Consider the following 26,705-nt stretch of genomic DNA (forward strand, 5'->3'; position numbering starts at 1 on the left):
CAACATTAAGTCGGATAACTGTCCAATGACATTAATGGTAGGGGTGTCTCCTTTTCGCCTCCCTGGATGTTTGAAACACTTCTCTTTAATCAACTTGTTGTAAATAGGTACATCTTTAATAGCTTGGAGAAGTGGGATTTTGACACACAGATTTTTCAATTCACCCAGAAGTTCATTCTCTTTTGGGGTATGCTGGACTGGATGGGTTAATCTTTCAGGAAAGGGTGGTGGATTCACTCTAGGCATACTTTCCTCTCTTTCCTCCTCACTCTCCCTAGGTGGAGATGGAGGTTGGTTATCTGGGAGCACTCTCCTAGACCTAAGGTTGATTTCATGAATTTCCACAACATAAGTAGGGTAGGATGTCTCTCCACTGTAGACCTGCTGTGCCTATTTGTTGTTCGGGTTCGGGTTTGGTTGGGCAGGGATCTGAGGTTGTTTAGGTGGAGCAGGGTGTAAAAACTGTGGTTGAGATGGCGGTGAAGGCAATAAAGCTGGAGCATTGTTGTATGGGGTCCTCCACCCCTGGGGTGGTGCATTTTAATGAGGTTGTGGAGGAATATATGGCTGAAATGGCTGATTGGCCAGTTGGGAATGGTATTGAGGTGCAAAGGACTAGGAAGAAAGTGTATACCAGGAGGGATGAGCAGGGGGCACCAAGAGGGAATGGATGTGTTTTGATTAGGGTTGTAATATGCATAGGATGACCCTTGCATGCCCTGCTGGTATGGTCGAGGCCCATGAGGCCTCCTTTGATTTATGTAGCAGAGTTGTTCAGTCACCCCTTCAGTTCCCTGATACACAACTTTTAGTCCAGGTAGAGAAGGGCACTTGTCTATGGAGTGGTTTTCTTCACAGACCGAGTAGATTTCTATAAGGTTTAATGGACATTCATTCCTAGGGTGCCTCCTTGTGCATCTAGGGTAGAAGATGGCTAATGCTCTCTCTGCTTCCTCCTGCTTCCTCTTGATTTGCATAGTGTCCATCTGCAGGGCAAGGGTTTGCAACATTTCACTCTTAAAATCTTCCAACATGTTCCCAATTTCACTTTTTATAGATGTGTTGGAAGAGGATGAGCTGGCCACTGTTTGACTGACCCTACCCCTTTTTCTAGCTGCCCTAGAATGATTCTTGAAAACAGTCTTGATATCATCATAGGGTAGCTGGTAGATGTCCCCTCCTGATAGCAGGTTTAGGGTTTCTAGGAGATCTTCCTTGATCCCCCTGAGAAGGACTAACTTAAGTGACTCAGGATCAAGTGTGCACTTGGCCCTTTTATAGTTGAGCTGGAATCTTTCCTCATAATCCTCTAAGGACTCATCATGTCCCAAGGTCATTCTAAAAATTTCCTCTTTGGTATCTTTGGACCTACAGTAGTCCCTATACTTGTTGTTGAAAGCTTGTTGCATCTGAGCCCAGGTGGTGATACTATCCCCAGGTAAACCCATGAACCAATGTAGGGCTACATCCTTGAGAGTGGATGGGAATAATTTCAACTTCTGATCATCAGAGGTGTAATCATAAGTTCTGCATATGACAACAAATTAAAATAGAAAAGTATTTGGATCTTCTTAGGCTAGGCCATGGAAGTGAGGAAGAGCAGAGCGGGTTATGTTTTTCATCTTGGAATCCCCATTGGTTTCTCTGATGGGAAAAGCACCCTCAATTCTTTCTCTATCTTCCCTTTCATTTCTATATTCAGACATTATGTCAGTTGGAATGGTTTCTTCTTCTTCTTCCCTTATAGGCTCTTCAAAAATCTCTGGTTGCTCGCCTAAGGGGTCCTTTAATCCACAACCACCGAAGAAGAGGGAAGGTTGGATGTTCGAAGTGGTGGGGGTATTTTGTAGAAATTTTCCAAAGTTATTCCTATTCCTATGAGGCATGAAATGAGTGTTTTTGTTTTGTTTTTCAAGCTTTAAGACTAATTGCAAAATTGAAAAGACACATTGAATTGAAACTAACTGCTGAATGAAATCAATTGCAGAATGGAATGGAAAGGAAAGCAAACCAACTTACACTACTTTGCAGAATGTAACTAATAGCAGAATGAAAGAGATAACAAATGGAAGAAAGAAAGCATAAATCACATCTATTCAGACACCTCCTCGGCAACGCCGGTAAAAAGTGATGAGCACCAGTATTGCAGCAAGGATGCTACAACTCCTGGGGCTACCAACTTTACTTCATGAACCCGGGGTTCATACAAACTTGGAGGTGACAATGCTATATACACAAATAGATGTAATGGGTCCACCCTTTGTCACTGCTGAGCTGGGGCGATAGACCACTAGGGCTTCTCAAACCAGCCTTTTATTGATTTAGAAGAAGTTTGATTACTAATTGAGAGAGGAGAATTTTACCCTAATTGAGAGAATTGAAATGCTACTTACTGCAGTAATGAAAGACTGAAATAGATGCCTACAAAACACATAACTCATCTAGCTATTTGTTAATATACTTTGCTTTCAAAGAATTCTAATTTAACACATGTGAAATCTTAACTAACCTAAGCATGAAATTTGATCTAAACAAGCACTTAACTGTTGTGTGCATGAATGAATATAAAGATTTTTTCTCTTTTTATCTTTTTGTAAAAATGTGAATGCTAATCTTTCTTGGTTGCATGGCAGGGGAGATAGGTGTAGAGGGAGATGTAATGGTTTAGATGGCTTGGGAGGCAAGCAGGGGTCTACTCCTGGCTTTCATGATGCTTTTTTTTACAATTTGGGCTCAAAACAGGGCACTACAGGTTTTCCTATAGGATGTCCTAGTTCACCTACAGGATCCCCTGTTTTCCTACAGGAACAGGCCGAAAGCATAGGGAGTGGGTTGGAAGGTGGTATGGAGCTTAGGGAAGGTGAGTAAAGGAAGAAATAGGGCAAGGGAGTGGTAGGCACTCACTCAGAACTCAACCCAAAACTTTATGATGGTTGGATTTGCTCAATAAGCATGGCAAGTTGTCCCTGTAAAACGATAACTCAAAGTGAGAACTTAGTGGCCTTTGGCGATAATGGGTGGATATGTTTTGGCTGTCGCTGATGACATAAGGTCTTCCTGCAATGTAGAAACTCCTACAACATATACATTAGTGTTGGCATTTATCCATAAATCATCTCAAAACAAGAAGGGTTTACAAAAATATAAGAAAACAAAATTTGCATCATTTATTTGCCAAGTTTATGCATGGGAATGCTTGAAACCTATTATGAAAGCAACATGAAATCTAATTCAGAACTTAAGATATCAGAAATGACAACTGCAACCTATCTTCTAAAACTGAAAGATGATGACCTAATTAGTAGAAAAATCCTAAATTTCATAAGAAATCAGAATTCTGTCTTTTTGGGTTGAATGGGAGTTGTTCCTCAAGCCATGGTCCCTGAAGGGAGGAATGAGGTAAGATCCACCTGTTATCAGCCTTTTTTGAATATTTTCTTATCTCTACAATGCTACTGCTAAAGCTATTCACAAATGGAAGCAAACTAAACAAATTTACCAATACTTGCAATTTAACAACACCAAAATCAATTTAACAACTAATCTATGAGATAACCTAAGCATACAAGTATAGTAAGAGGAACCTCTGCTGCTAGGGTTGGGCCATAACCCAAGAGCTTCAACCCTCTGAGTCAAGTCAATGTTGGATCAAGAGAATGTTGCTCATTTTCATTAACATATCAAAAATACATAACAATGTTTGGTCACAATCCTTCAACTCGAAAATTGCTTAGCTATCTTGCATAAAAAATTTGAATCCTAATGAGGCTCTAGGCCTCTTTATTTATCCCACTGAATTTGCCAACAACTTCCTTAAATCTAGGGAGGCTTGTCTCCCAATCTTGTGATTAGCTGGTTCTTAACTATCACTGGCTTCGCTGCCAATGATCCTCATGACTCGGCTGCCTGCAACTCCGAGCTGGTGTGATTTGATTGAGGGATCTTCGAGTGAGTGAGGAGTTAATGAGGGAGATCCTATCTCCTATAATCTCTTTTTGTCTCATTCGAGTTCCTGCACCCTAATTAGCCACAATTTGCTCCAAAAACCCGCAATCAATGCACATTAGATAACCAGACATGACATCTTACTTCTACTCATCTCATTAAGCAAAATATAATTAAAACATGTAAAGAATTATGAGAAGAGTTGATTTTAGTAAGTTGGAGGTGCATTAAGGTCCATATATTTTACCCATTGTTGAGCCTCATTAGTAATAGTGCCCAACGTAGCCCTTGAACATCAATCATAAAGAGAGGTTGATAACTAACGGTGGGTGAAGTTGTTGGAGCCTAATGTGCAACACTTTGATGGACAAAAGTGGCCACTAAGAAGGTAGATTGATGTTCAGGTATTGGCCAGCCTATAGGAGCAAATTAATGAGCCCGCGTTCATTGTAGCAGAAGTGACTTGCAACAGTGATATGTAGCAACCCTCCTAGAGTCTCTATGTGTTGTTCCTTGATGGACTAAGGGGTAGTTAGAGAGCAGATCAAAAGCAAAGGACTGATAGGACGAGATATGACATAGAGGCTGTGATTGTGCAATAGAGCAGCAAGATTGTCATTGTATCTTGTATTCTTGTACTTGTGGATATTTGAGGGTCATTATCCCTTGTACGGGAGCCCTAGACTATTGTATTATATGTTGATAATATAACGAAGTTGGGTTACATATATTGTTGTTATTGTTTTTATTGCGCACGTGATTGATTTATTGCGTTATATTGTTTCGTTGTGCAAAGTATCCTTGTTGAGATTCTTGGTTTGGTAGCGTCAGAGATTTAAGATTCTATCCAAGACACCAGGGTCATGGAATTTCAACAAGAAACTCCCTTTTTAAATTCTTACCAAAGGGTAAAGATTGGGGTGACTTGCAAGGAAGAGCAGTTGGGGAGGCACTAAGTCCGTTGTTAACGATACCCTTCCCCTAATCCTTACAATTCATACGTGCCGTCGTTCCTACAAGGGGACAAAGCCACCTTCATAACTACAGGGTCATGTACTTTACCTTCATACCAAATCTATATTTAGAGCAAACTTCTAAATCACATGTCAATGCAAGATAACTCTACATCAACACATCTTTGAAAGTATATGAAAGCAAATAAGATCGAAACACAAGTAGAAAGAAATAATAGCATTGATTAAAAATTCATACCATACTCAAAGAGGAAGAACATCTCATGAATGAAACCCGAAGGCTTTATTGATAATGAAAGTACACAAAGGAGCAAATCTTCCGCAAGCACAATAGCTCATATCAAGATTACAAAATGAGAGCCCAAGGCTCGTTTAAATAGAGAGATGGGAGATGATCCCGAGGCTGGAAGGTGGAGATCCCAATGTAGATCCATGCAAATCGAATTCCCCAAGTGGCAGCTCGAATTTCCCCAAGAAGGCCCACGCATTCCTTGATGAGGAATTCGTGGTGGGTGAAGGATGACACATGTGGAGGGGAATGGAGTGGTAGGAGACCAATTCTCCACTCTATTTCCATGAAATCGAATCAAATCTCAAGTTGACTCTTGATATCTCTTTGAAGCTCAAGTTAACTTCCTCAAATTGTGGTATTTGTCATTGGAACTACTTGTCTTCTCCACAAGAAATTCGATTTGCTTGATTTGTGGCTTAGATGGAGTCCACATCACTTGGTAACTCAACTTTGACTTCTTGAAATGTTTCATCTCATTTCCACATCATTTTGTCACGTGTGGATATTTATTTATTTTTTGGCTCAATTTATTGCCTCATTTTCCCATAGACTTTAGGAAAAGTGGGTTTTTGTAATAACCTTACCAAATAAATTTCCCAGGTTCTAACAACTACAAATTTATATCGAATTTATCACTTTAATTCACAGAGACATACCTGGATTTCGAGTTTGATGTCGATTCCGCGTTGTTGTAACACTAACACCCAATTTGCTCCCCTTCCCAAAATGACCAAAATCTCCCTGCCAAACTAGGAACAACCTCGGTAACCAGCTTCAGAATACTTCAAAACTGCAACACTCTGGTCCTCGTGCCCGAAATCTTCAAGAACAATCAAGGCTCAGTGATCCTCACTCTGTCTGTAACTTTCCGTTGGAAAAATTCCTCCTTGCTTCTCTTAAAAGACCCCCTTCTAAGTCGCACCCCTTCTCCTTATATCACCACAGTTCTTTCATCGCCCCGTCTCTCCGCCGCCTTCTAGTAGGTATTTTCAGGAATTAGCAGAGGAGGTCACCACCTTCTCTTGACACCCGGACTTCATGAATACCTTTTGAGTGATATGTAATTATTTGTATTACATCACATGTATTTCCTTTTCTTTGTGTTACCTGACTTTACAGTATTGCGATTTTAGTTTGAAACATAATCAATATTTAATTCGTTTATTATTTGTTTTTTTATTTTTTATAATATATGTTATTTCCCTTTTCATTTTGTATAGTTCATATATGATAGTTTCTTTAGTTAGAATAATATATATATATATATATATATATATATATTATCATAACTTCCTTTTTAGTTTGTAAAATGAATAATGTATATGTATTCATATATATTATAGTTCCTTTATATTTGAATTTGTAAAATACATTGCATTTATCTTTTATTTTATATAACTGATTTATATATATATATGATGGTGGTACACATTAAGTATTCCCATTCAAGATATTCACTATATTTTGGTGACTTAGGTATTTATTTCAATAATCAATTCGTTACCCTAGATTTAGACATTTTTTTAATATTAGCCAATTATGTATACTAGTGCAATGCATGCAATACATGCATATGTAGCTATCATATGAATGCCTCATATGCACGCTGATATTCTTGTGCCCTCAATATCGAGATGGATTATGTATTACTAAAGACAGGTCATTACAGTTTTTTGAGTCTATAATTTATTTTTTACCCCTCAAAGTGTGTCTTAGTAGAAAGTTGAGGAGGAGAGGTGTAATTTTGAGCACACATACCCCACACAATTTCTCTAGACATCACTTATTACAATTTACATACAAAATTTATTAAAATTTCTATCTTGTGAGAAATTAAAAAAATTAAAAAAATGACCCCTAGACCTAATCAAATTCTGTGAAATTTTATGAGTGATCTAGCATGGTAATATACATTGACTCTAGACACTAAGACCTACCAAAGCCTCACCATCAAGCCGCACTCCGACTTTGGGGTTATAACTGGGAGAAAAAACTCAATTAATTATTAAGTGCTAAAAAGTACCAATAATTAACCAAGTAAAAAAATCTCCAGAGTGAACTCACTTGATGACAATGTCTCAAGCTACCTAGGCTTGTTACATGACTCTATTTCATCATGCTAGCATCACTTTACAACATCCTCGTAGGACTTGCGGAATTTGAGTACAATAGAGAAAAAGATGAGAAGAAGAAAGAACTTAAAAGCTTTTGATGATCTCTGAACTTTGAAGGTATGTGAACTTTCTAACGTATCCTCGGGCATGGAGTCTTCACGTGATCTTCTATGGTTAACAGGTCCGAATAGTGGAAGGAATATTTAGTCACAAATGGGGCTGATTTCTGTTAAAGACCATTCCCACTTCTTTGATAAGGTGTAGGATCAACTTGAGGAGTGTGTTTCACAACCAAACTTTGAGGTAAAGAATTTTTGGCACAAGGTAAAAATTGCAACAATCACTTTATTTAAAAAACTGCAATTTTTTTGTTTTGTTTTTCTAGTATATTTTGCTTGCTTTTTTTCTAGTTTTATCTCATAACAACAAGCTCACTTACAATGGACTATTTAAAATTAAATAACTTTAAGCCAAGGTTACTGGTTAGTATATTTTTTCTACATCATTTTTAAGTACTTACATGCCATATTTAAACATCAATTGGTGTAGTGTTTTGCTCTTTTTAGTTTTCTATTGCATATTCATATACAGAAATCAGCAGGATATCCATCGTAATTAACTCTTTCACCTATTCCTGACTCCATTTAGAGCATTGGTTTTATTAGGAGTTGGATGAGGGATTGAGTGAGAATCCTCCCTTGGCCTTTCAGGAGGAAGTTGGGTCTAAAGAGCAGGGTTTTGGGCTGAGGTGATAGTGATCCCTTGGCCTTTCAGGAGGAAGTTGGGTCTAAAGAGCGGGGTTTTGGGCTGAGGTGATAGTGATCCCTCACTGCTCATTCTAACAGGTTGAACTGACCTTTTCAATCTTACTAATTGGATCGGTAACATGTTAATGTGGGGGGGCTAGAGCAAAAACTAAGCTTTTGTCCACACATTTTATTAGATTCCAACCATTTTTTTGCATCTTATCATCATGTATCATGCCCTTTCTTTTCTTTCTACTGCATCAACCTCTTAGGGAAAAGTTTTCGGTTTGGTGCCTTACTCAAGAATGAGGAAAATGGGTAACTAATATTAGTGACAAATGACAATCAACTTGAAGATGGGATGTGGATACAAGAGAGAGATGGAAAATGTTAAGTATGGATTACCATGGGCATGTAACATCAATTAATGCCTCCTATTTGTGCCCCTCCTAGACAGTGGAAAGAAGGGCCTTAAGGAAGGTCATACTAGACTAAGGGCAAGGGATAGCCACCAAGGCGAAGCATGGGAACAAAAATAGAATCAAAAGTGTTCTATCATCCAATTGAACCTGTGATTTATACTAAAATGTCCTTAAAAATTAATTGGAAGCACTTTATTATAAAAATGGCTAATTTACCTTATAATAGACGAGCCACCTTCATCTGATGAACTAGCTAGATGAAATAAAGGATTGATGAGAGCATTGGTGGAAGGCCTTTGAGGCTAGCTATTTGTGGATCATCATAGGGCTGTTGGTTGGCGAGATGAAAAAATAGGAGAAAATTTTCCTCCTAGGGGTTACCCGCTTCAATGGGTAACATTTGGCTCCAATCTGGGGACATTTGCTCACAACCCCACATCTGTGGGTAACATTTGGCTTCGATTTGGGAACATTTGCTCATCGTAGATCACATGATTCATGTGCTTGAATGAAGAGTGGATGAGAATCCCAACAATCCTTGGTGCTTGGAGACTTGTTACCTATATCACTTTAAAGAGAATTTTTTTTAATAATGGGGCAAGGTGCTAATTGTCTTTTTTCCAAAGAAAAAACCGTAACGTTATTCATTTGAAGAAATGTTAAATTACATTCTATCTATGCACACCATGAGTGCATTCATTGAGAGTTTGAGTAAACAAAATTGTTGTGGAGCCTCGTGAGCTTCTTTTTGACTAGTTCCATCTTGAGATCAAAATTTACGACACTACATATATCAGGAAACTTCATAACATAAATGGAAAGGAATTTAGATATCCCTTTTGTTGGAGGATGCTGTTTACGACACAGTGTAGCATATAAGAAGATTGTTCAAACAAAAAGCCATTTCGTGGAAATTTTATGTTCTTGCTGCCCCTTTAGAAAGATCCTTGTATGGCCTATGACAGAAGGCAAAGGAAGAGGTACCATCTTGTTGTTCCATTATCTCTCGTGGACTTGCTTCCATAGTTAGCCCCTTTTTTGAGAGGCGACCTGCTTCCCTATTTTTTTCCTTGTAGATATGAGAACATGAAAATAAATTAAATGGATGTAATGTCCTCTACAGATTGAGGGTGAATATGACGAAGTAGCCTATCAATCCCCATAGGCTATAGTTCGCCATGAAGGGGAAAAACCCCAAAAATCCCCACTATTGAGCAAGTTTTGGTGCAGTTGGGTGAAGAAACCCAAAAATTGGGGCTTAGAGTAAAGTTCACTCCATCATTTTGAAAGGAGAGGCTTCTATAAGAAATCTATAAATATGAGAGGGACGAATTCATTTTGAGCATGGAGTGTGGATCAATTCATTTCTTAAGCATTAGCTCTGAGGGTTTTAAGATCCCTTTGTACTTATCAATTTTGGTGGTGAAAGGTTCCACCCTAGTTGACTCCCCCCTATTTGCCTTTTATTTAGTTCTGGAGACATAGTGAAGTTTTGTTTGGTCATGGTTCTTATTCTGGCACAACAGTACCGTTTGGAGAAGCAATGAAGAGTTGTTTGTCCCTTATCCTTGTCTTGGTACAAAATTACTATTGAGAAGGCAACGAAGGTTCTTTGTTACGTCATTGTCTTGGCCACAGGAAATCCACTCCATAGAAGCAGTGAAGGGCAAAGTGATCCATGATTAATTATAGCAAAGTTTCTCTATTCCATTTTCTTGTGTTGGCAACGGGGAAACTTCTCCATAAGAGCAGGGAAGGGCAAAGGAGATTTGGTAATTAAGTTAAGATTCAATGCTGAGCTCTGTGACAAGGCCGAACATCCTGTGGTCTCCAAGGAGTCGGAGTTCCCTAATGGCAGACAAGAGCCAACAAAGAGCGAGGCCGTCAAAGTCACGAATCACAAAGTGAGATCGAGGTGTAAATTCTCAAGCCAAGGAATTGTCGCAATAATAACAAGGTTCTTCAACACTCACATAATGTAGTCGGGGTTGTTTTAATTATCGAATTTGTTGAAAAGTAGGATCTGTATTAGGCGCTGGTCAAGTCAACATAAAATGGCCGGTCTTGTGTAAGTGTTAAAGTTGTTGAATTTTAGAATAATTGGATGCGTATTGAACTCATTAACAATGGAATTGGATCGGTTGACCACTATACACCTTTGACTGGTTAAGGCATTTTATTGATAAATGTGATATTGGAAATGATATTTATGTTGATTAACTTATAAAAAAAGAAATTTTTTGGAAGCCCTAATTCTAGTTATCTAAGAACCCTAGTCAAAATTGTCCTAATATATTACAGTGGTATCAGAGTGCCGGAATCCTGCCAACCTGTGAGTTTGGTGCATGTTTTCGGGAGATATGAGTAACGTTACAGTCAGGATGAATAAGGGTAATTGTAGGGCAACCATGGAAGGTAAGGAGGAACAAGGAGATTTAGACATCAGGGATCTATTACATTTACTAATACATGGAGAGAAAAAAATATCAAATTTGATATTACAAGGGCAACAACAAGGAAAACAACTAATGAAAACGTTGGACTAGGGTTAACAACAACTTGCTTAGTTGTTAACTCATCTCATAGGAGATGAAAGTGTTGCTTGCAACAATAGAATTGACATGGGGGCTTTGTCCCCATTGCAGGCTTTGTCCCCATCTACCAATCTCAGAACCATCCTGTCTCCTGCTATATCTACAATCATGGCACTCATCAAAAACAAACATTTGCGTCAACTCAAACTAGCATCGAAGCAAAGAATGAAGAGTAATAAAGTTGGTGGCAAAATGTGTGTTGCAAGACACTGCAACTCCTTGTTTCTAGTGTATCTCCTCATGAGGATAAGAACAAAAGTATGGTTATATATAAACTTGGGGACGCTCCTAGCCATATAAATCGCCTCCTTGATGAAGGAGAGTTTCCCCATATCCTCAAGCAACAAATCGATACAATGTGTTGCACATGGAGTCCAGAACAATGTGCGGTGCCTCTCCATAAGCATCCTGCCAACAAACACATAATTAGCTGCATTATCTGTTATGACTTGCACCACATTTTGCACACCAATCTCCCAGATGAACCCATCTAACAACTCACATATCAATGTTGCATCTTTTATATGTGCTGATGCATCCACTAATTTAATAAACATGGTACCTTTAGGAAAATGTACTAAGAAATTTAGAAGGGTCCTACCCTTCTTATTTGTCCAACCATTAGACATCATTGTGCATTTAGACACCTCCCATGTCTGTTTCAACTTTGCCAATCCAGAGTTGATGTCCTGCTTTTCTAGCTTGAAGGATTGTCCCCCGCAACTCCTCATATGGAACACTTTTGTACCCTGGGCCCACAATAGCAATAACATCACACATTGGCTGCCAAAATGGATTGGTTTTGGTGATGCTGAGAGGTAAGTCGCTCTAGAAAAGACACCTCCCCATAACTCTATCTTCTTGCTTCTCCTTTTTTCTAACAATTGATTTTATGGAAGGTTGTGCTCCATGTCTGGTTCGTGGAACAAAAAAGGATGACCTCCTACTCCCAGTAACATTAACACTAGTAGGTGACGTTGTGGAGCCCCTCCCACTACCCTTAGCCTCAAAATCGGAAGAAGATATCCCAAAATATCTACTTGCATGTTCAACCTTGTTTCGTTCTACCTCTTCTTTCTTTCTATATTTTTCCTCAATTTCTCGAAGAACTTTTTGTATAATCTCCGCACTAGATTTCATACAAAGCCCAACTTCATGTCCAGAGAGTATAGCCAAATGGTATTTCAATCATGTAACCCTTCCCATCATCTTGTCCCCACAGAATTTGGATGTTAGATATGCCTGATTTGTCCCACCATTAGGTTCCCCATACTCCCAAAATGGGTCCAAGGGCTTTGGCATATTTGTAGTGGATTAATTCAAATCTAGGGCACCAAAAAACAAAAAAATGGCATTATACCCTCATACACAAAAAAATGGAAATAAGAGGATGCATAAGAAAGTTAAAAAAGAAAAATGAAGCTTGCTATCCAAATATGGAGAAAACCCGGTGCATTGGCCCATGTGTATGAAAATCATAGAAAATAGAAAAAAACAAGAAGCAAAATATTGGTAGGCAAAGAGGCAAGCAAGCATAACCCTCAATCTATGAAAAAAGTCATTAACATAGGGGTTTTTTAAGAACATACCTATTAATGGAAGAAATGAAATTTGTCTCACTGTTTTTGAATCTTTGATCCACAAATTTTTTTTGGTTGGTGATGATAATGGTTGTTTGTTCCTCAATCCCTCTTTGAAAACCACCACAAAGCTCTTTCCCTTCCTTCTCAAAGACTAAGAAAGCAAAATCAACAAATAAAAGTAAAAAATTTGCTTTTGTAGTTGCAACCCAGCTTGCCGGACGATATTTTGGGTTGCGAGTGATATTTTTAGAACAGAAAATATCGCAATATTAACTCGGTGATATATTGTTTTGCCGAAAAAATCGCGACATTTTCAAATATTGCCTATATTTCGACGATATTAGCAACATTGGTCTCTTCCCCTTTGCTTCCTTCTCTTATTCAAACTCTTCCGGCAACTGCTGCTGCTCTTTGGAGAATCAAATTGCCCAAGAAAGTCGATCTCTGCGTGTGTTCTCCATATACCCATCGACTTCTTCTTATAATCTTCTATTGGGTCTCCAACGACCAAAATTAAATCTTAATTGATGGATAAGATTATTTCCCAGTCGATCTGTGTGAGTTTCTAAATGATACACACTTTTCTCAATTAATACTGATTAATTAACCACTTTTCCTAAGTTTGGACTTAGGAAATATTTAAAATAGGCTAATAATCTAATTGAGACACTTCTAGGTGGAATTTCTAGAAACGATTTCTGGGCTGCGGAGAACTCCTGTGTTTTAGGCTCTTCACAAAGTTTCAAGACTAAAACACCTTCAATGCTACAAAAACTAACAAAGAGTGCCTTCTTGATGAGTGATCTCTATAGTCAAAGCTAAAGGTAATCCCATTAGGAGAGATGCAAGATGATGTAAGCATAGAGTGCAATTTGACTCAAATTATTTTTGATTGTCCTTTTCGTAGAGTTGATGCGGGTTGTTTATTTTTATTGTCTCATGTATTTTTTCTCCTATTAAGATGAGCAACATTTTTCCCAAAAGAAATACATGACATATGTCTAGTTTTCTTGTGAGTTGTAAGATTTTCCTTATAATATCCATAATTTTTAATTGGATTTGTTGCTTAAATCTAGTCCCGTTTTGTTTCTAAATTCTAGAACTTACATTTCATATTAGATTGCTATGTACTTCATAATTGCAATAGCATGCAGTGTGGATTTGCAAACTTAATTTTTCTTTTCAAGTCTCTAATATATTGTCGAAACTGTTATTGTCAGGAAAGTGACACTCTGGTTAATCTGGCAGCTGCATTAGTAAGTGAAGGAATTAGTGTCTTTCGCTTTGACTTTTCTGGAAATGGGTAAGTTTGTTGGTTTTCGTTATACATGTCCAAGATACAGATTTGGTTGTCTTAAAAGTTTCATTTATTGCTTGTCTTGGCAATACATGCCATTCTCTCCTCGATAATGAAATTATCCACATATTCTAAGTAATCATCAATTATTAAAATATTTTGGTATGCTGATGTGTTATGTAGTGTATCAATATAAAACTAAAATGAAAGAAACATTGAGGTTTGTAACATAAAAAAGGAAAGAAAAGAACTATAATAATAAAAAGGCAATTTAATGATCAAATAAGCTAGCATAGATCCATCTTCATTCCTGATCTTTTAAGCAAAAGATGTTTAATCCTTGGTTATTTTTGATCCCTCTTGGTGCTTAATATATAATGATCAAATAAGCTAGCATAGATCCATCTTCACTCCTGATCTTTTAAGCAAGAGATGTTTAATCCTTGGTTATTTTTGATCCCTCTTGGTGCTTAATAGATTTGGGTTGAAGTGGATCTATGCTAGTGTTAAAATAAGTGATTTTCCTTCTATTTTCTCATATTTTAGTTTGGATATTTTTCTTATTTCACAAAAATACCATTTAAATATAAAATCTAAAGTAAAGGTAATTTGCTATTATACAATTGTAGAGGAGAGAAGATTATAAAACATAAGATGATACAAATGTTCTAGCTGATTCTCAAATCTCAATACAAATGGCTTTTGTAGAATTAATCAAAATTCTCAAATTTGAAGACTCTTTTGCCCCCTTGGAAATAAATCCCCAAGAAACTCTTTGGTACTTTGCCCCCATTTTGAGGATGGTACCAGTGTAAAGCGGGTGGTGTATGTTGGAAAATTAAAGGAGCTGTAGAGTATTGGAATTTTCCTTAGCTTGATAATTACTTGTGAACATTGTTGGTTTCTTATTAATTATTTTGAGTTCTCTTTCATCAAGCAATTATCAAAATGTGAATATGACGATCACAAAATACAATAGACACAAGATATAGGGTCAATGCTAGGGAAAAACCCCACAACTTGGGGAAAACCCAAACAATCCATTTCTTATAGAATCAGATCCAAAATGAGACTTCCAAGACCCAAAGACCTAGACCTTCTCCAATCACCAAGTCAGCCTCTTCCAAAATTATCTTCAATCAAGTTTAAGATCAATCTGCTACAAGCCAAGATTTTGGTCCTGCAATCATAGGTCTTTTCATTACATGTGGGCAAATCAATTCAGGTCTCTTTCTTTTCTTCAAGTTCCGCTTCCCTTCTAGTCCTTTGCTCTGTTTCTATTTTCTTATAATATCCCAGATCTAACTTGCTTGACTTTTCTCACAAATGAGCACGAATTCTGTCCTATATATAGTCACCCAGAAGAGTGAGACATGTCCCAACAAAGCCGACTTATGGCAGAGCTGACTTGGTGATTGGATGACACAAGGACACGAAATTAAATTCTTTTGTATGGTACAATATACTCAAATGGGTCTTACACATAATGACATAGACCTTGACTTATGACAAAAGCCTAGAAGCATTCAGTGGGTGCTTTGACCTATTGACAAATATCATGGAACCCATGCTTAATAAATATTTTTCTTTTCTTCTTTTGACAAATACATAAAAATGACATGATTACAAAGACAAATATGAAGACTGATCTTAGTTGCTTTTCCAACATTCCCTCTTAACTGGGGAGGTATTCATAATGACTCAATAGGTCTATCTCAAGTGGAAATATTCTCAAAATAGTAAATAACATATGTAATGCTAGAAATCTTGATACTGTCTAGGCTGACTGCCAAGGTATCTAGGTACCATCTAGGCTGCCTGCCAAGGTATCTAGGTACCATCTAGGCTGCTTGCCAAGGTACCAACTCATCAAGGATCCAAATTTCATCTAGGCTAACTGTCAAGACATTTAATCAACAAGGATCTAGGTGTCATCTAGGCTACTTGCTGAGACAGCAAGTGTCATCTAGGCTACCTACCAAGACACCAACCCTAACAGGGTTCTAGGTATCATCTAAGCTACTTGCTAAGATACCAACTCAACAAGGATCCAGGTGTCATCCTGGCCACTTGCCAAGACACCATCTTAGCAAGGATCTAGGTGTCATCTATGCTACTTGCCAAGACACTAGGTGTCATTTAGGCTACCTACCAAGATGCCAACCCTAAGTGTCATCATACAGGCTGACCATCCTAAGGTACAACGACTCATCATATCTCTTTAAAATCAGAGATATCAACTAATCTATGCATACTTTTTAAATATACAAATTTTAGTCTAAATATCAACTACCTGTCCATCTGTTGGAATATCCTGTAGCTTCACATTCCCACCTTAATCCTTAGTATGCTTAGTCTCAGCATGAGACATGGGGTCCTTTGTCAAGCTTATGCTTCTTTGGCTATCAAAAATATATAACAATGGGATCTATCAATCCTTAAATAAACAACTTCCTTTTTCAACATATTCAAATTTATTCTTTAACCACTAATATGCTTTGTTACCCACCATTTTATGGGTGATATCCCTAGGAGAAAAATTTTCTCCAAAATGGTCCTCAGTCGACAGCCCCTTGCAGCCACCAACTAGTTCATTGTGCCCATTCTTTGCCACCTGAGCCAACCATGTGGTCCCTCACCCATTTGTTATGATCGTATGTTTGAAGGTGAGCCTCTTGAACCTAAAGGTATACCTTGTCATTTGGTAATTGATTACTGTAGTTTGCTTATCATGGACACTTCTGGGCATGGATTAATGGGGGAATTCGACGGAAAGAGTGGGTTGGGTTTGTGATCTTGTCCCCTAGACCTCTTTTGGATGTTAACTTTGGACCATAGTACCATGGGATCTCTTTTATTGACCTCTGGGCTTTAGGGATGGTACTACATGGGAAACCCTGATTTTGGTTGCATGGCCTCGCTCCCTCATCCACATATATTACTCCCCTTCCACTCATTATAACCCCATTCATCATTTATCCCACCTGGGTCCACATTCCTCCAATGGGTCCACACAGGGTTAGCCTTCCCCTTCCCCTTGCCCACACCTTGGGTTGGGCCTGGAATGATGCCCCAGAAGTTGATGCAGTTGAAAAGAAAGGTAAACGCATAATTGGCCACATTCAACAGGAAAATGTACCACAAAATGCAAAAGATGGTTGGGATAAACACATTTAGCACGTGGGCAAAAGGCAATACATGAGTTCTACCTTATCATCATGGCCATCACCCTGGTTCCTACAGGCCCTAGACGAGCCTCGTTTATCAATCAAGAACCCATGATTGTCCCAACCCCTGGTGGGAAATGAACTGCCCTACCTTAAAGGGGGTATCCACTGCTATGTCTTACACATCATGCTCTATCCCCTGAACCCCTAGCAGTCAATTAAAGAAAAATCATAAAAGGCAAAAGGCATATAAAGAAGGGTGGAAAAATCAAGGTCGGGGAGCCTCATGTACCATGATTGCTCCCTCCTATACATTATATACTCAAATGTGGGCTTCCCTTTTATTAGCTACCCTTGATGACCCATCCAATATGTTATAACAGAAGTTCTGAGACAATGAGACTGAGGCTATGTTAGGACAATTAGGATCCCAAGGTTCTTTCCATCACATACATACATCCTCTTTCATGGAACAAGTTCACCGAGGTTGTAGTTACATTCTTGCCCTGAGGTCTTTACCTTTCTATATAAGCCGAGATTGTGAGTGATGATGTAGCTCCTTGTTATGCCGAAAATGTGATACATATATATACACATGCCGAGATCAAACATGATCTCCATGAAGCCGAGACTGTAATATATACACAGTCCTCTTCGTCCATCCGAGATTTGCTCGTGTGAGATCACTTTGTCATCAATTAGACTGTAATATATACACAGTCCTCTTCGTCCATCCGAGATCTGCTCGTGTGAGATCACTTTGTCATCAATTAGAGATTTGCCTTCAGGTATGCCGAGATTACCTAGATCTTAGATTAATGCGGAGTTCTTCATACATCTGAGGTATTGCTTGACTGCTCCTAATCCCCAAGCAAGGAAATTCGCTATACTAGTGCTAATTTACTGTATCCATTTATGCGGAGTTGTGGAAATTTGGTTTCTAGATAGTGATGCTTCAGGTATGGGCCATATATTATGAATGAATGTTCCTAGAGATGCTTTTTCATTGAAATTCATCTTGATAAGCCATCAATCTTTCAAAAACAAACTATAAATTTCTTGAAGCTGCTTTTGTTGTTGCCCTAATGCTATGTTAAGTTGTCTTTGAGGCCTCCTTGACATAGAAAATTCAATTTCCATAGTCATAATTACTCTTGACTCCAAATATCTCCAAAGGATTTGGCATTTGTCCACCATAAGGTGATCACCTTAGACCTATTTTCCTTCTCCCCTCTCCTCTTCTCTAGGTCTAGTCACATAGGTCACCTAGGGCATCAATTATCTCATGATCTAGCCATCCAAATACTTCGATTTTTGATCCACAACTGCGCTAGTGTGTCCTCAAGATGTTAATGAAGGTTGTCATTGATGTCAATATGGCATTGTTCGTGATGGCAAATTCTTGTGAGCTATGATATTGCCCTAGAGCTCCTTTGATCATAGTACCCTAGATGTCCTTGAACTAACCATGAAGATGCCATAACCTCATGCATATTATGATATCCTTGCTCATGATGACAAGCTCTTCTTGATTGATAAGGATGCCTAATCCTAATGACAATGTATGGAGCCCTAATCCTTATATACAAGCCCTTGCCCTAACTTGCTCTATTGAAGAACAATGACAACACATTACATTTGATGACATGGACAATGATTGGAGACATGACATGAAGGACTTGGAAATCACTTGATGGCAAAATTGATGGATGCTGCACTATGACAGATGGATGACATATCACTGCACTATTATTGGATACATGATGCTACACTATCAAGATGACATACATGATGACACACTATGATGAAGAGCTTGGAGTCATAACAATAAAGAAGCCCTAATGACCTTGCTGTCCTAATCACCTTTTGCACATAATTTTTTTTAAGCAGAGTCACCATTTTTTTTTTTGGACACCTTGAAGGCATCCTTTCAAAATGGATCCTAGACCATCTTAAAGAGGATTTTTTCTTCTTTCTAACGAGCCTTTATTTGTCCTGAAACTCCCAGTAGTTTGTGAGGTATTGAATTTTTAAGCTATGAAAAATATAATTAATGTTGAGCCGACCTATGCTCAAAGACACAAGTCGGCCTACCTCCAGAGACGTGTCCCTTCAATCAAGCAACAAAATGTGTATAAATAGAGACAGTAGACCCTCATTTTTAACACTGAAATTTCGGTCAAGAAAATAGAGAATTCGGTGGAGAACTCAGTGGCAAATAAGAGGCCAAGGAGGATATTGAAGTTTATTGTTTGGGCAATTTTTTAAGGAAGATGAGGAGGAATACATTACAGCAGACTACATTACAACAGACTAGTGACTGTGTTTGTGAGGCTTGGTTTTTGTTACAAGTGTGTTGGTAACTCTGCCTGTGGATAATAGTCTTGTGTGGAGGGCTCAAAATAGTTGCAGAAGTCTCGGACAAGTGTTTTCTGTGGTGATTTTTGAGACCTATACTTCTGCTGTCACAAAACTCGCACCCAGACATATTGCTGACCTGAGGCCAGAACTGTGGAGGACAGTCATCTATTGAAGCCTGAAAAAAGAGAACAGTGGAAAGCTACCAGTGGAGGAAAGCTTGTTAAGAACTTGCTGAAGCTAGATTGAAGGCAATCCTGGAACCTATAGAAGGTATTTTTGGGCTCATTTGGAAGACATCTTGAAGACATCCTTGGAGCTGAAGTGTGGAGAAGACTTGGAAACACTTGGTTGTAGAATTTGAAGAGGCTACTAAAGAAGGGCATTGAGCAACCGTAGAAGAGAATTTAAGGAACATCTTAAAGACTATTCAAAGAGATATTATACCAGATCTTGAAGCATTTGGAGGAATTGTTGTGAGGACACCTTGAGGCATCTTGGTTGAAGTGTCTTGGAAGCCATTATTGGGACAACTCTTGGAAAATCTTTTGTGGAGACTTAAACCTTGCTAGAGCATACTTGTTGAACAGATTTGAAGCCTTGAAGAAGAGTTTGCAGTAGTCCTTGTACTTGAAGCTGTTTTGAAGACCTTGTGCAGAACTTGTGCAATTGATTGAAGGACTTGTAAGATACCCTTGGTTGGAGAATTCTTGGGACAACCTTTTGAAGACATCTTGTTGAGAAGCCTTATTGAATACCATGATGCATTAGTCATCATGAGGTGACCTTGGAGAAAGCGTTTGGGTAAGATGAAGAGCAGTGGTGACACCTTCTAAGAGATCAAGGTTGTCATTGATGATGTAACGTGGAGACCAAAGTGAAGACTAAGCAAAGATTGACAGGGCTTGTTGAAAAGACCAGTGTTGCACACATCGCGATCGGGATTTAATCGGCGCCGGGAAAAAAGCGGAAAAAATCGTTAAAATCGGGAAAAAATCGGAAAAAAGCGGGAAAAAATCGTTTGGCACAAATTGGAAAAAAATTGAAAAAAAATGAATATTTTTGTGCCAAACGATTTTTTCCCGCTTTTTTCCGATTTTTTCCCGATTTTTCCGATTTTTTCCCGATTTTTCCGATTTTTTCCCGATTTTTTCAAAAAATCGCGATTTTTTCGATAAAAATCGTTATAAAAAAAGGGGCGATTTTTTCGATAAAAATCGCGCTTTGAATCGGCAAAATTAAAAAATCGCGATTTTACGATTTTATCGCGATTTTATCGCGATGTGTGCAACACTGGAAAAGACATTGGGAGCCATGAAGTATAACCAAATACATCTTGACAAAGTAAAGTGAGGGTTGGAGCCTCGAAAAGACAAGGTTGGTGCCTTGGAAGATAGGGTTAGAGCCCTAGAGGATTGGAGTCCTCAAGAAACCAGGTCGGAGCTTGAACCATATATAGGGTTGGTGCCTCAAAATTGACGAGGTTGGAGCCTTGGAAGTCCAAGTCAGTGCTTGGCAAATATAGGTTGGAGCCTAGGATATTGAAGATTGGTGTCTTCACCTAGGGTTGGAGCCCTACATATATTGTACTTGATTTATTGAAGAAATTAATAAAAGCATTTATTCTTATTGTTCATTTTGTGTTCTAAATATAAGTGATCTAACTGGTAAAAATAACAATTGAAAAGAAATACTGATTCACCCCACTCTCAGTGTTTCCAACATTTGGTATCAAAGTCAATACCTTCACTCAAAGCCTAACAGCTTGAAGGTTGATCCTTAGAACACAGATGGCAAAGCCAAGAAAGAAAACCTCCAATCCTCCTAAATATGTCTCTTCCTCAACCATGAACACTGAAGACAATCAAGTTGAGAATGTTCCAATGTTCAATGGAAACTTTGATTTATGGAAGGTAAGAATGAGAAATTTCTTAATGGCTCAAGGCTTTGGAGAATGGGAATCAATGATTACTGATAACATTATGAACGGAGAATCCAAGGAGTACAATGCAAAAGCGATGAAGGCAATCTTGAATGGGCTACCAAATTCTATAAAGGCCAATTTGGAAAAATGTTCGTCAGCAAAGGGTATGGGACAAACTTTTTGACCTTCACCCAAAAGGAGCATTCACCATGACCACTTGTCAAGAAGATGATGGAAAGCAAGAAGGAAATCCTGAACCCATCAAGGTAGCCGAAAATAAGAATGATGACATCAAGGCCAAAGAAGACCTAGAAGAGAAGAAAGCAAAGAAGACTTTGAAGATCTCTTGACTAAACTTATCGCTACCATGGAAGAGATTAATGGTTTGAAAAAGGAAAACGAGGAACTTAAGAAGAAAGCGCAAGATGGTGACTAGGACAAGACATGGAAGGAAGTTGACCTTTTCAAGCTTCAAGAAAGAGACAAGGAGCTCACCAAGCTTAAGGAGGAATTTCATCAAAACAAAAGAAAGCATCATGAAGAAGTCATATCCATGACAAATCAATTGGATAAGGCAAAGGCATCCATGCACTTTTACAACATTTAATGCCTCGAAAAGGCATGATTTCATGCTTATGGAGGTTATCAGCCCACACGTGTTGGATTTTATTGCATAATTTTATTATTGTGCGCTTTGGGGTTGGCTTGTAACCCCTTATCTTGATGGACACTCAAAATTAAAATTACTATAGGGCTTGTAGGTTAATTTTATGTTGTAAAAGTGAGGGATTGACCTCCTATATATAGAGGATCCCTCACTTCTTATTTTTGATCATCACACTGCTATTTCTACCTCTTCATGAGAGCTTGACTTAGCCTTGTGTAACTCACTGATGTGATTTTTTATGGTGCTCTTGCTATTGGAAATTGGCTTACGTCTTGGAGATGAATTTTTGGGATTGAAAGAAGGCCTTTTCATGGAAGAATTGTAGGCTTGTCATAGATTTGTCATTCTTTTACATGTAATTGAATTTTTGCTAGGGTTTCTATGTGATCCATGTCTAAATGCAAATTACTTATAGAGAATCCTGGTTAATTTTTGCATGTTGATTATCTCTTCCTTGAAATCCATAGGAGACCTCTTCGTATGCTTCTTCTATTTAATTTCTCCCATCACAAAAAAGATTGTTAGGGTTTATTTAGGTGGAAACAAGAGTTTTTCGCCCATTACATCAAGCATTTGTTCTTTATCTCTTGAAATTGCCCTAAAGACTCCATCACCCAAGTAGGTTTAGGCATTGACAAGCTTTGTGTTGGTAAAAAAACTTTGAAAAACTCAACATTTTCGTTTTCTATTTTTCTAAAGCGTTTTAAGGCAAGCCGCAGGCAGGGTATTCTGATAGGGATGAATTGATTTAGGGCATTTGTGAATGAGTGTTTGTGGTAGTAAAACACAAGTTTTATCTTGGTGATCCTGTTGACTCAAAATCCAACCTTTTTGCATGGTAAAACTTTCTCTTGGAGGGCTGATGTCATCCTTCTCTAGATATTTTTGTGCCCTAGAAATCCTAACCCTATTAGGACTTCAACTTGAGGCTTAGTTAAAGGGTTTTCTTGATTATTTTGTTGATTTCATATTTTAATAAGCCCTTTCTTTGACTCATATGTGCCTAGGTATTCTTTTGTTGTTACATATCAAGAAATCCTAGGCCATATAAATCTTCGCTATTCTTGGTCCATGATACACTATTCCTTATTAAGAAGTATTGAGCCTTTTTCCATCATTGAGTGTCACCACCTAGCCTATGTTTCCTTCACCTTGAACCTTATAATTGAGAATATATTCCTAGGTGATCACTGAGAAGCCTCCATTGTGGTGAAATTCCACTAAAGAGCAAGAGGAATATTGCTGAGCTGATAGTGGCAATCTACCTCATTGTTGAAGCAAGGTTTGGCCCTTGCCTTGTGAGTCCCCTTACAAGACTTGCTATATTTTGAGCTAAGTTGCAAGGAACGTGGGTCCAAGGTCTGTTTCTATACGGAAACGGAGAAACCCGTACGGTACGGCCCGAAAACTCGTTTCTGGTCGTACTGGCACGTTTCTCGAGGAGGAAACGTGGCCAGTACGGCCAGAAACGAGTTTTCAGGCCATACGTCGGAGTTTCATCTTGTAACTTTGACTTTTTCTTGTATTTTTTTTAATTTTTTTGCTTCTAATTTTTTGTTGGGCGACTCAATATCCTCTAGATGCTTCTAGATGTCTCTCAAGTTATAAAAAAAAAGGATTTTTTTGAGTGGGGCAGCCGAATGTTCAACCCTATGGCCCTAGTGTTGATATGCAGTTCATGGTGATATTCTCCTTTATTTTTCATTTTCATCCTTTTACTTAAATTTTTAACATTCCCATGAAATGACTCAGGATGTTTGAGAGTGGTTTCGCCCTCATTGGATTTCATATGGAGAAAGTAGAATTTTAGATCTCACTCAAAATCCAACAGACTTATTTGTTTTTCAGGATTTTAGGATTGGGGGGATTGCAATGTTTCCATTGGATTTTGTCATGTACTAGGGTATGGAACTCATATTTAATCAAGAGAACCAAGCCCTCTATGCATGGGAGACTCCCAATAATCAAGAGCATGTAGGGTACTAGGGTATGAAACTTGTATTTATCAAGAGCACTAAGGTTGTTCGACTATGTAGGAGGAGACTCCCAATCAAGCATGAGACAAGAAATTAGAAATTTCTCGTGGCTGCTTTTGGATATTTCTATTTTCATTATGTGATCGTTTATGAGTAAATGTGATGTAAATTTAGAGACTTATAGTTTATGCATTGACAATTGACAATTTAATCATAATGTAATAAATTAGAATGTATCATATATGCTTTATGATTGCACATATTTCTTAAATGTCCTAACATATATATATATATATATATATATATATTGCATTTCCCCGTTTCCAAAATTTGGGGGGGTCATTTCGTATCAGTGCCCGTTTCAGAAACTCGTACCCGTTTCCCTGTTTCGTGTAACTTAGATTTCGAGGCAACAAGTAACATATTCAATCAATTCATTGTTGGACTACATGGAGAAAGAGGCAAAACATCTCAAAACTCTCTCGACCAGCTTCTTTTCAACCTTGGATTTTAGGAGTTAATGGTGATAGCTTAACCCAATTGTTGTGACCACTTGCTCTTTCTGGGTTTCCATCCTGTATACTGATTTTAGAGAGCACTTAAAAACTTTCATTTTATAGTGGGTATGGTCAAATTACTCAATTGACTTTGGTTATGTATTTCTCACTTCAGTTTCGCTAACTGTTAGTTGTTCTTCATGGACATTTGAAAAGATCATTTTCATTTCATTTACATTACCAGATTGTGAAAGCGAGCCTTCACACCAATTAATACTACAACATCAACAACACTTAGTAGAACTTGTTTTTTGACCTGTTATTTATACATCTTGCCTAATTTGTAAGCAACAATATGTGTCATGGTGTGTATATGGTATTGTAGGCATTCAACCCAATCTATGGTTCAAAACTTTTGACAAATTCTGTAATAGATTCCCTGTAGGATGTGCAATGTAGTTTTATGATGACACTCCATTGCAGCAGATGGAATATTTCTTCGTACATCGTATTGATATAAATTTATTTCTGATTTGTTCAAATATTGAACCTATTGACGCTGTTTTCTAAATAAATATTTTGTGAATAATTGCTTAAAAACTTTAGCTGTTTGTTTTGAAATGTAAGTACATGAAAGATTAGCTCAATTTCAGAGGTATTTGATGGTCTTGCACTTCATGTAATATCTGCCTTTCTCTTGTATCCCTCATGTTATTTTACATTATTTTGTGCTTATCTCCAAAAGGAAATGGATAACTGAGAAAGGCTACATTTCAGGGAAAGTGAAGGCCAGTTTCAATATGGAAATTACTGGAAGGAGGTCGAAGATCTGCATACTGCAATTCTGTATTTCTCTGGAAAGGAGCGTAAAGTGAACACTATCCTCGGGCACAGTAAAGGTAGTGTCTTTTAGCTGTAAATTTGGAGTTATTGCTACAGATTCTTTTTAGTTCTAAATTCTAATAATCGTTCTATGAAAACTTGAGTGTTGCCATTTTTGATGTTGGTACAAGTAACTGCAACAGATACTAACTTGTGATGGATTTTTCTGTTTCTACTAATTAGTCTAAAATCTTTTAGACCATAAAGGAAATTCTTTACCAATAGACACATGGTATTTTAGAGCAAGGTTACTTGGAAGTGGGGAGCGACATTTTCAAAAGCTTCCGGTTTGGGAGCGAATTTTTATATAATATATATTTTTATATATTTTGATGCATATATGTCAACAAAAGCATGTATAATGATGAATTAGATAAAAGCATAAAACATGGATTACACCATATAACATCAGCCATCTAGAAGTTATAATCTTCATTGACCATGTCCACAAGTTGCAAGTTCTCATTTATATAGCATGTAAGGGTGCACATATTCAAAATAGCATTGAGTGTAATCCATCTTTGAACTGAAAATACATCAACAAATGGGCTCTAGTTGGCCTTTAGCATCCAAAAATATCATGCTACAACAAATAGCTACATATCATCAAAATCATTGCCTATCTTGGGATCTTTGTGATTAATATCACCCTCTCAGCAATTAATATAAGATAGAAAAAATGTAGCATTTGAAGTCAAGATTTTGTTTGAGTGATGGGTACATTTTTAGTAGGGTCATGATAGAGGAGTTCGACAACCAATGTCACTAACATGAAGGTACATAGAGGGCTTGGTGCTCTTGATTAAATACGAGTTCCATACCCTAGTACATGACAAAATCCAATGGAAACATTGGAATCCCCCCAATCTTGAAAAACTGATAAGTCTGTTGGATTTTGAGTGAAATCTAAAATTCTACTTTCTCCATATGAAATCCAATGAGGTTGGAACCACTCTCAAACATCCCGAGTCATCTCATGGTAATGTTAGAAATTTAAGTAAAAGGATGAAAATGAAAGATAAAGGAGAATGACACTTTTACTTTAAGAGTTACCATGAATTCCATATCAATACTAGGGCCATAAGCTTGAATATTAGGCTGTCATACTAAAAAATTCTTGTTACTTTGAATTTTTTTTTTGCGTTTGGAACATCTTTGTGACAAAAAAATTGTGAAAAATACTAGGAAGTGATTTCTTTTTTGCGGGAGCACGACAAGAGTGAATTTCTAGAGCATGCTCCCGGGTCGCTCTTGATTCGCTCCCAAG

General features: G+C 37.8%; 1 protein-coding gene across 5 annotated transcripts in view; it reads left to right on the forward strand.

Annotated features, from left to right (window-relative positions):
- Window positions 1-26,705, forward strand: part of LOC149187843 (putative uncharacterized protein YDL057W) — a 383,231-nt gene that overhangs the window by 71,119 nt on the left and 285,407 nt on the right. For all 5 annotated transcript variants that reach the window (XR_016255791.1, XR_016255792.1, XM_089411483.1 and 2 more), the window contains exons 3-4: window positions 13,891-13,973; window positions 25,334-25,455. Coding sequence is in view for 3 of the 5 variants with exons in the window: in XM_089411483.1 (XP_089267609.1) it covers window positions 13,891-13,973; window positions 25,334-25,455 (205 nt within the window). In the remaining 2 variants the exon portion in view is untranslated. The remainder of the gene's footprint in view (window positions 1-13,890; window positions 13,974-25,333; window positions 25,456-26,705) is intronic.

Source organism: Pinus tabuliformis, chromosome 3_1, assembly GCF_031772625.1.
Source record: "Pinus tabuliformis cultivar Carrire ecotype Pingquan chromosome 3_1, CPIR1, whole genome shotgun sequence".
Classification (NCBI taxonomy): Eukaryota; Viridiplantae; Streptophyta; class Pinopsida; order Pinales; family Pinaceae; genus Pinus; species Pinus tabuliformis.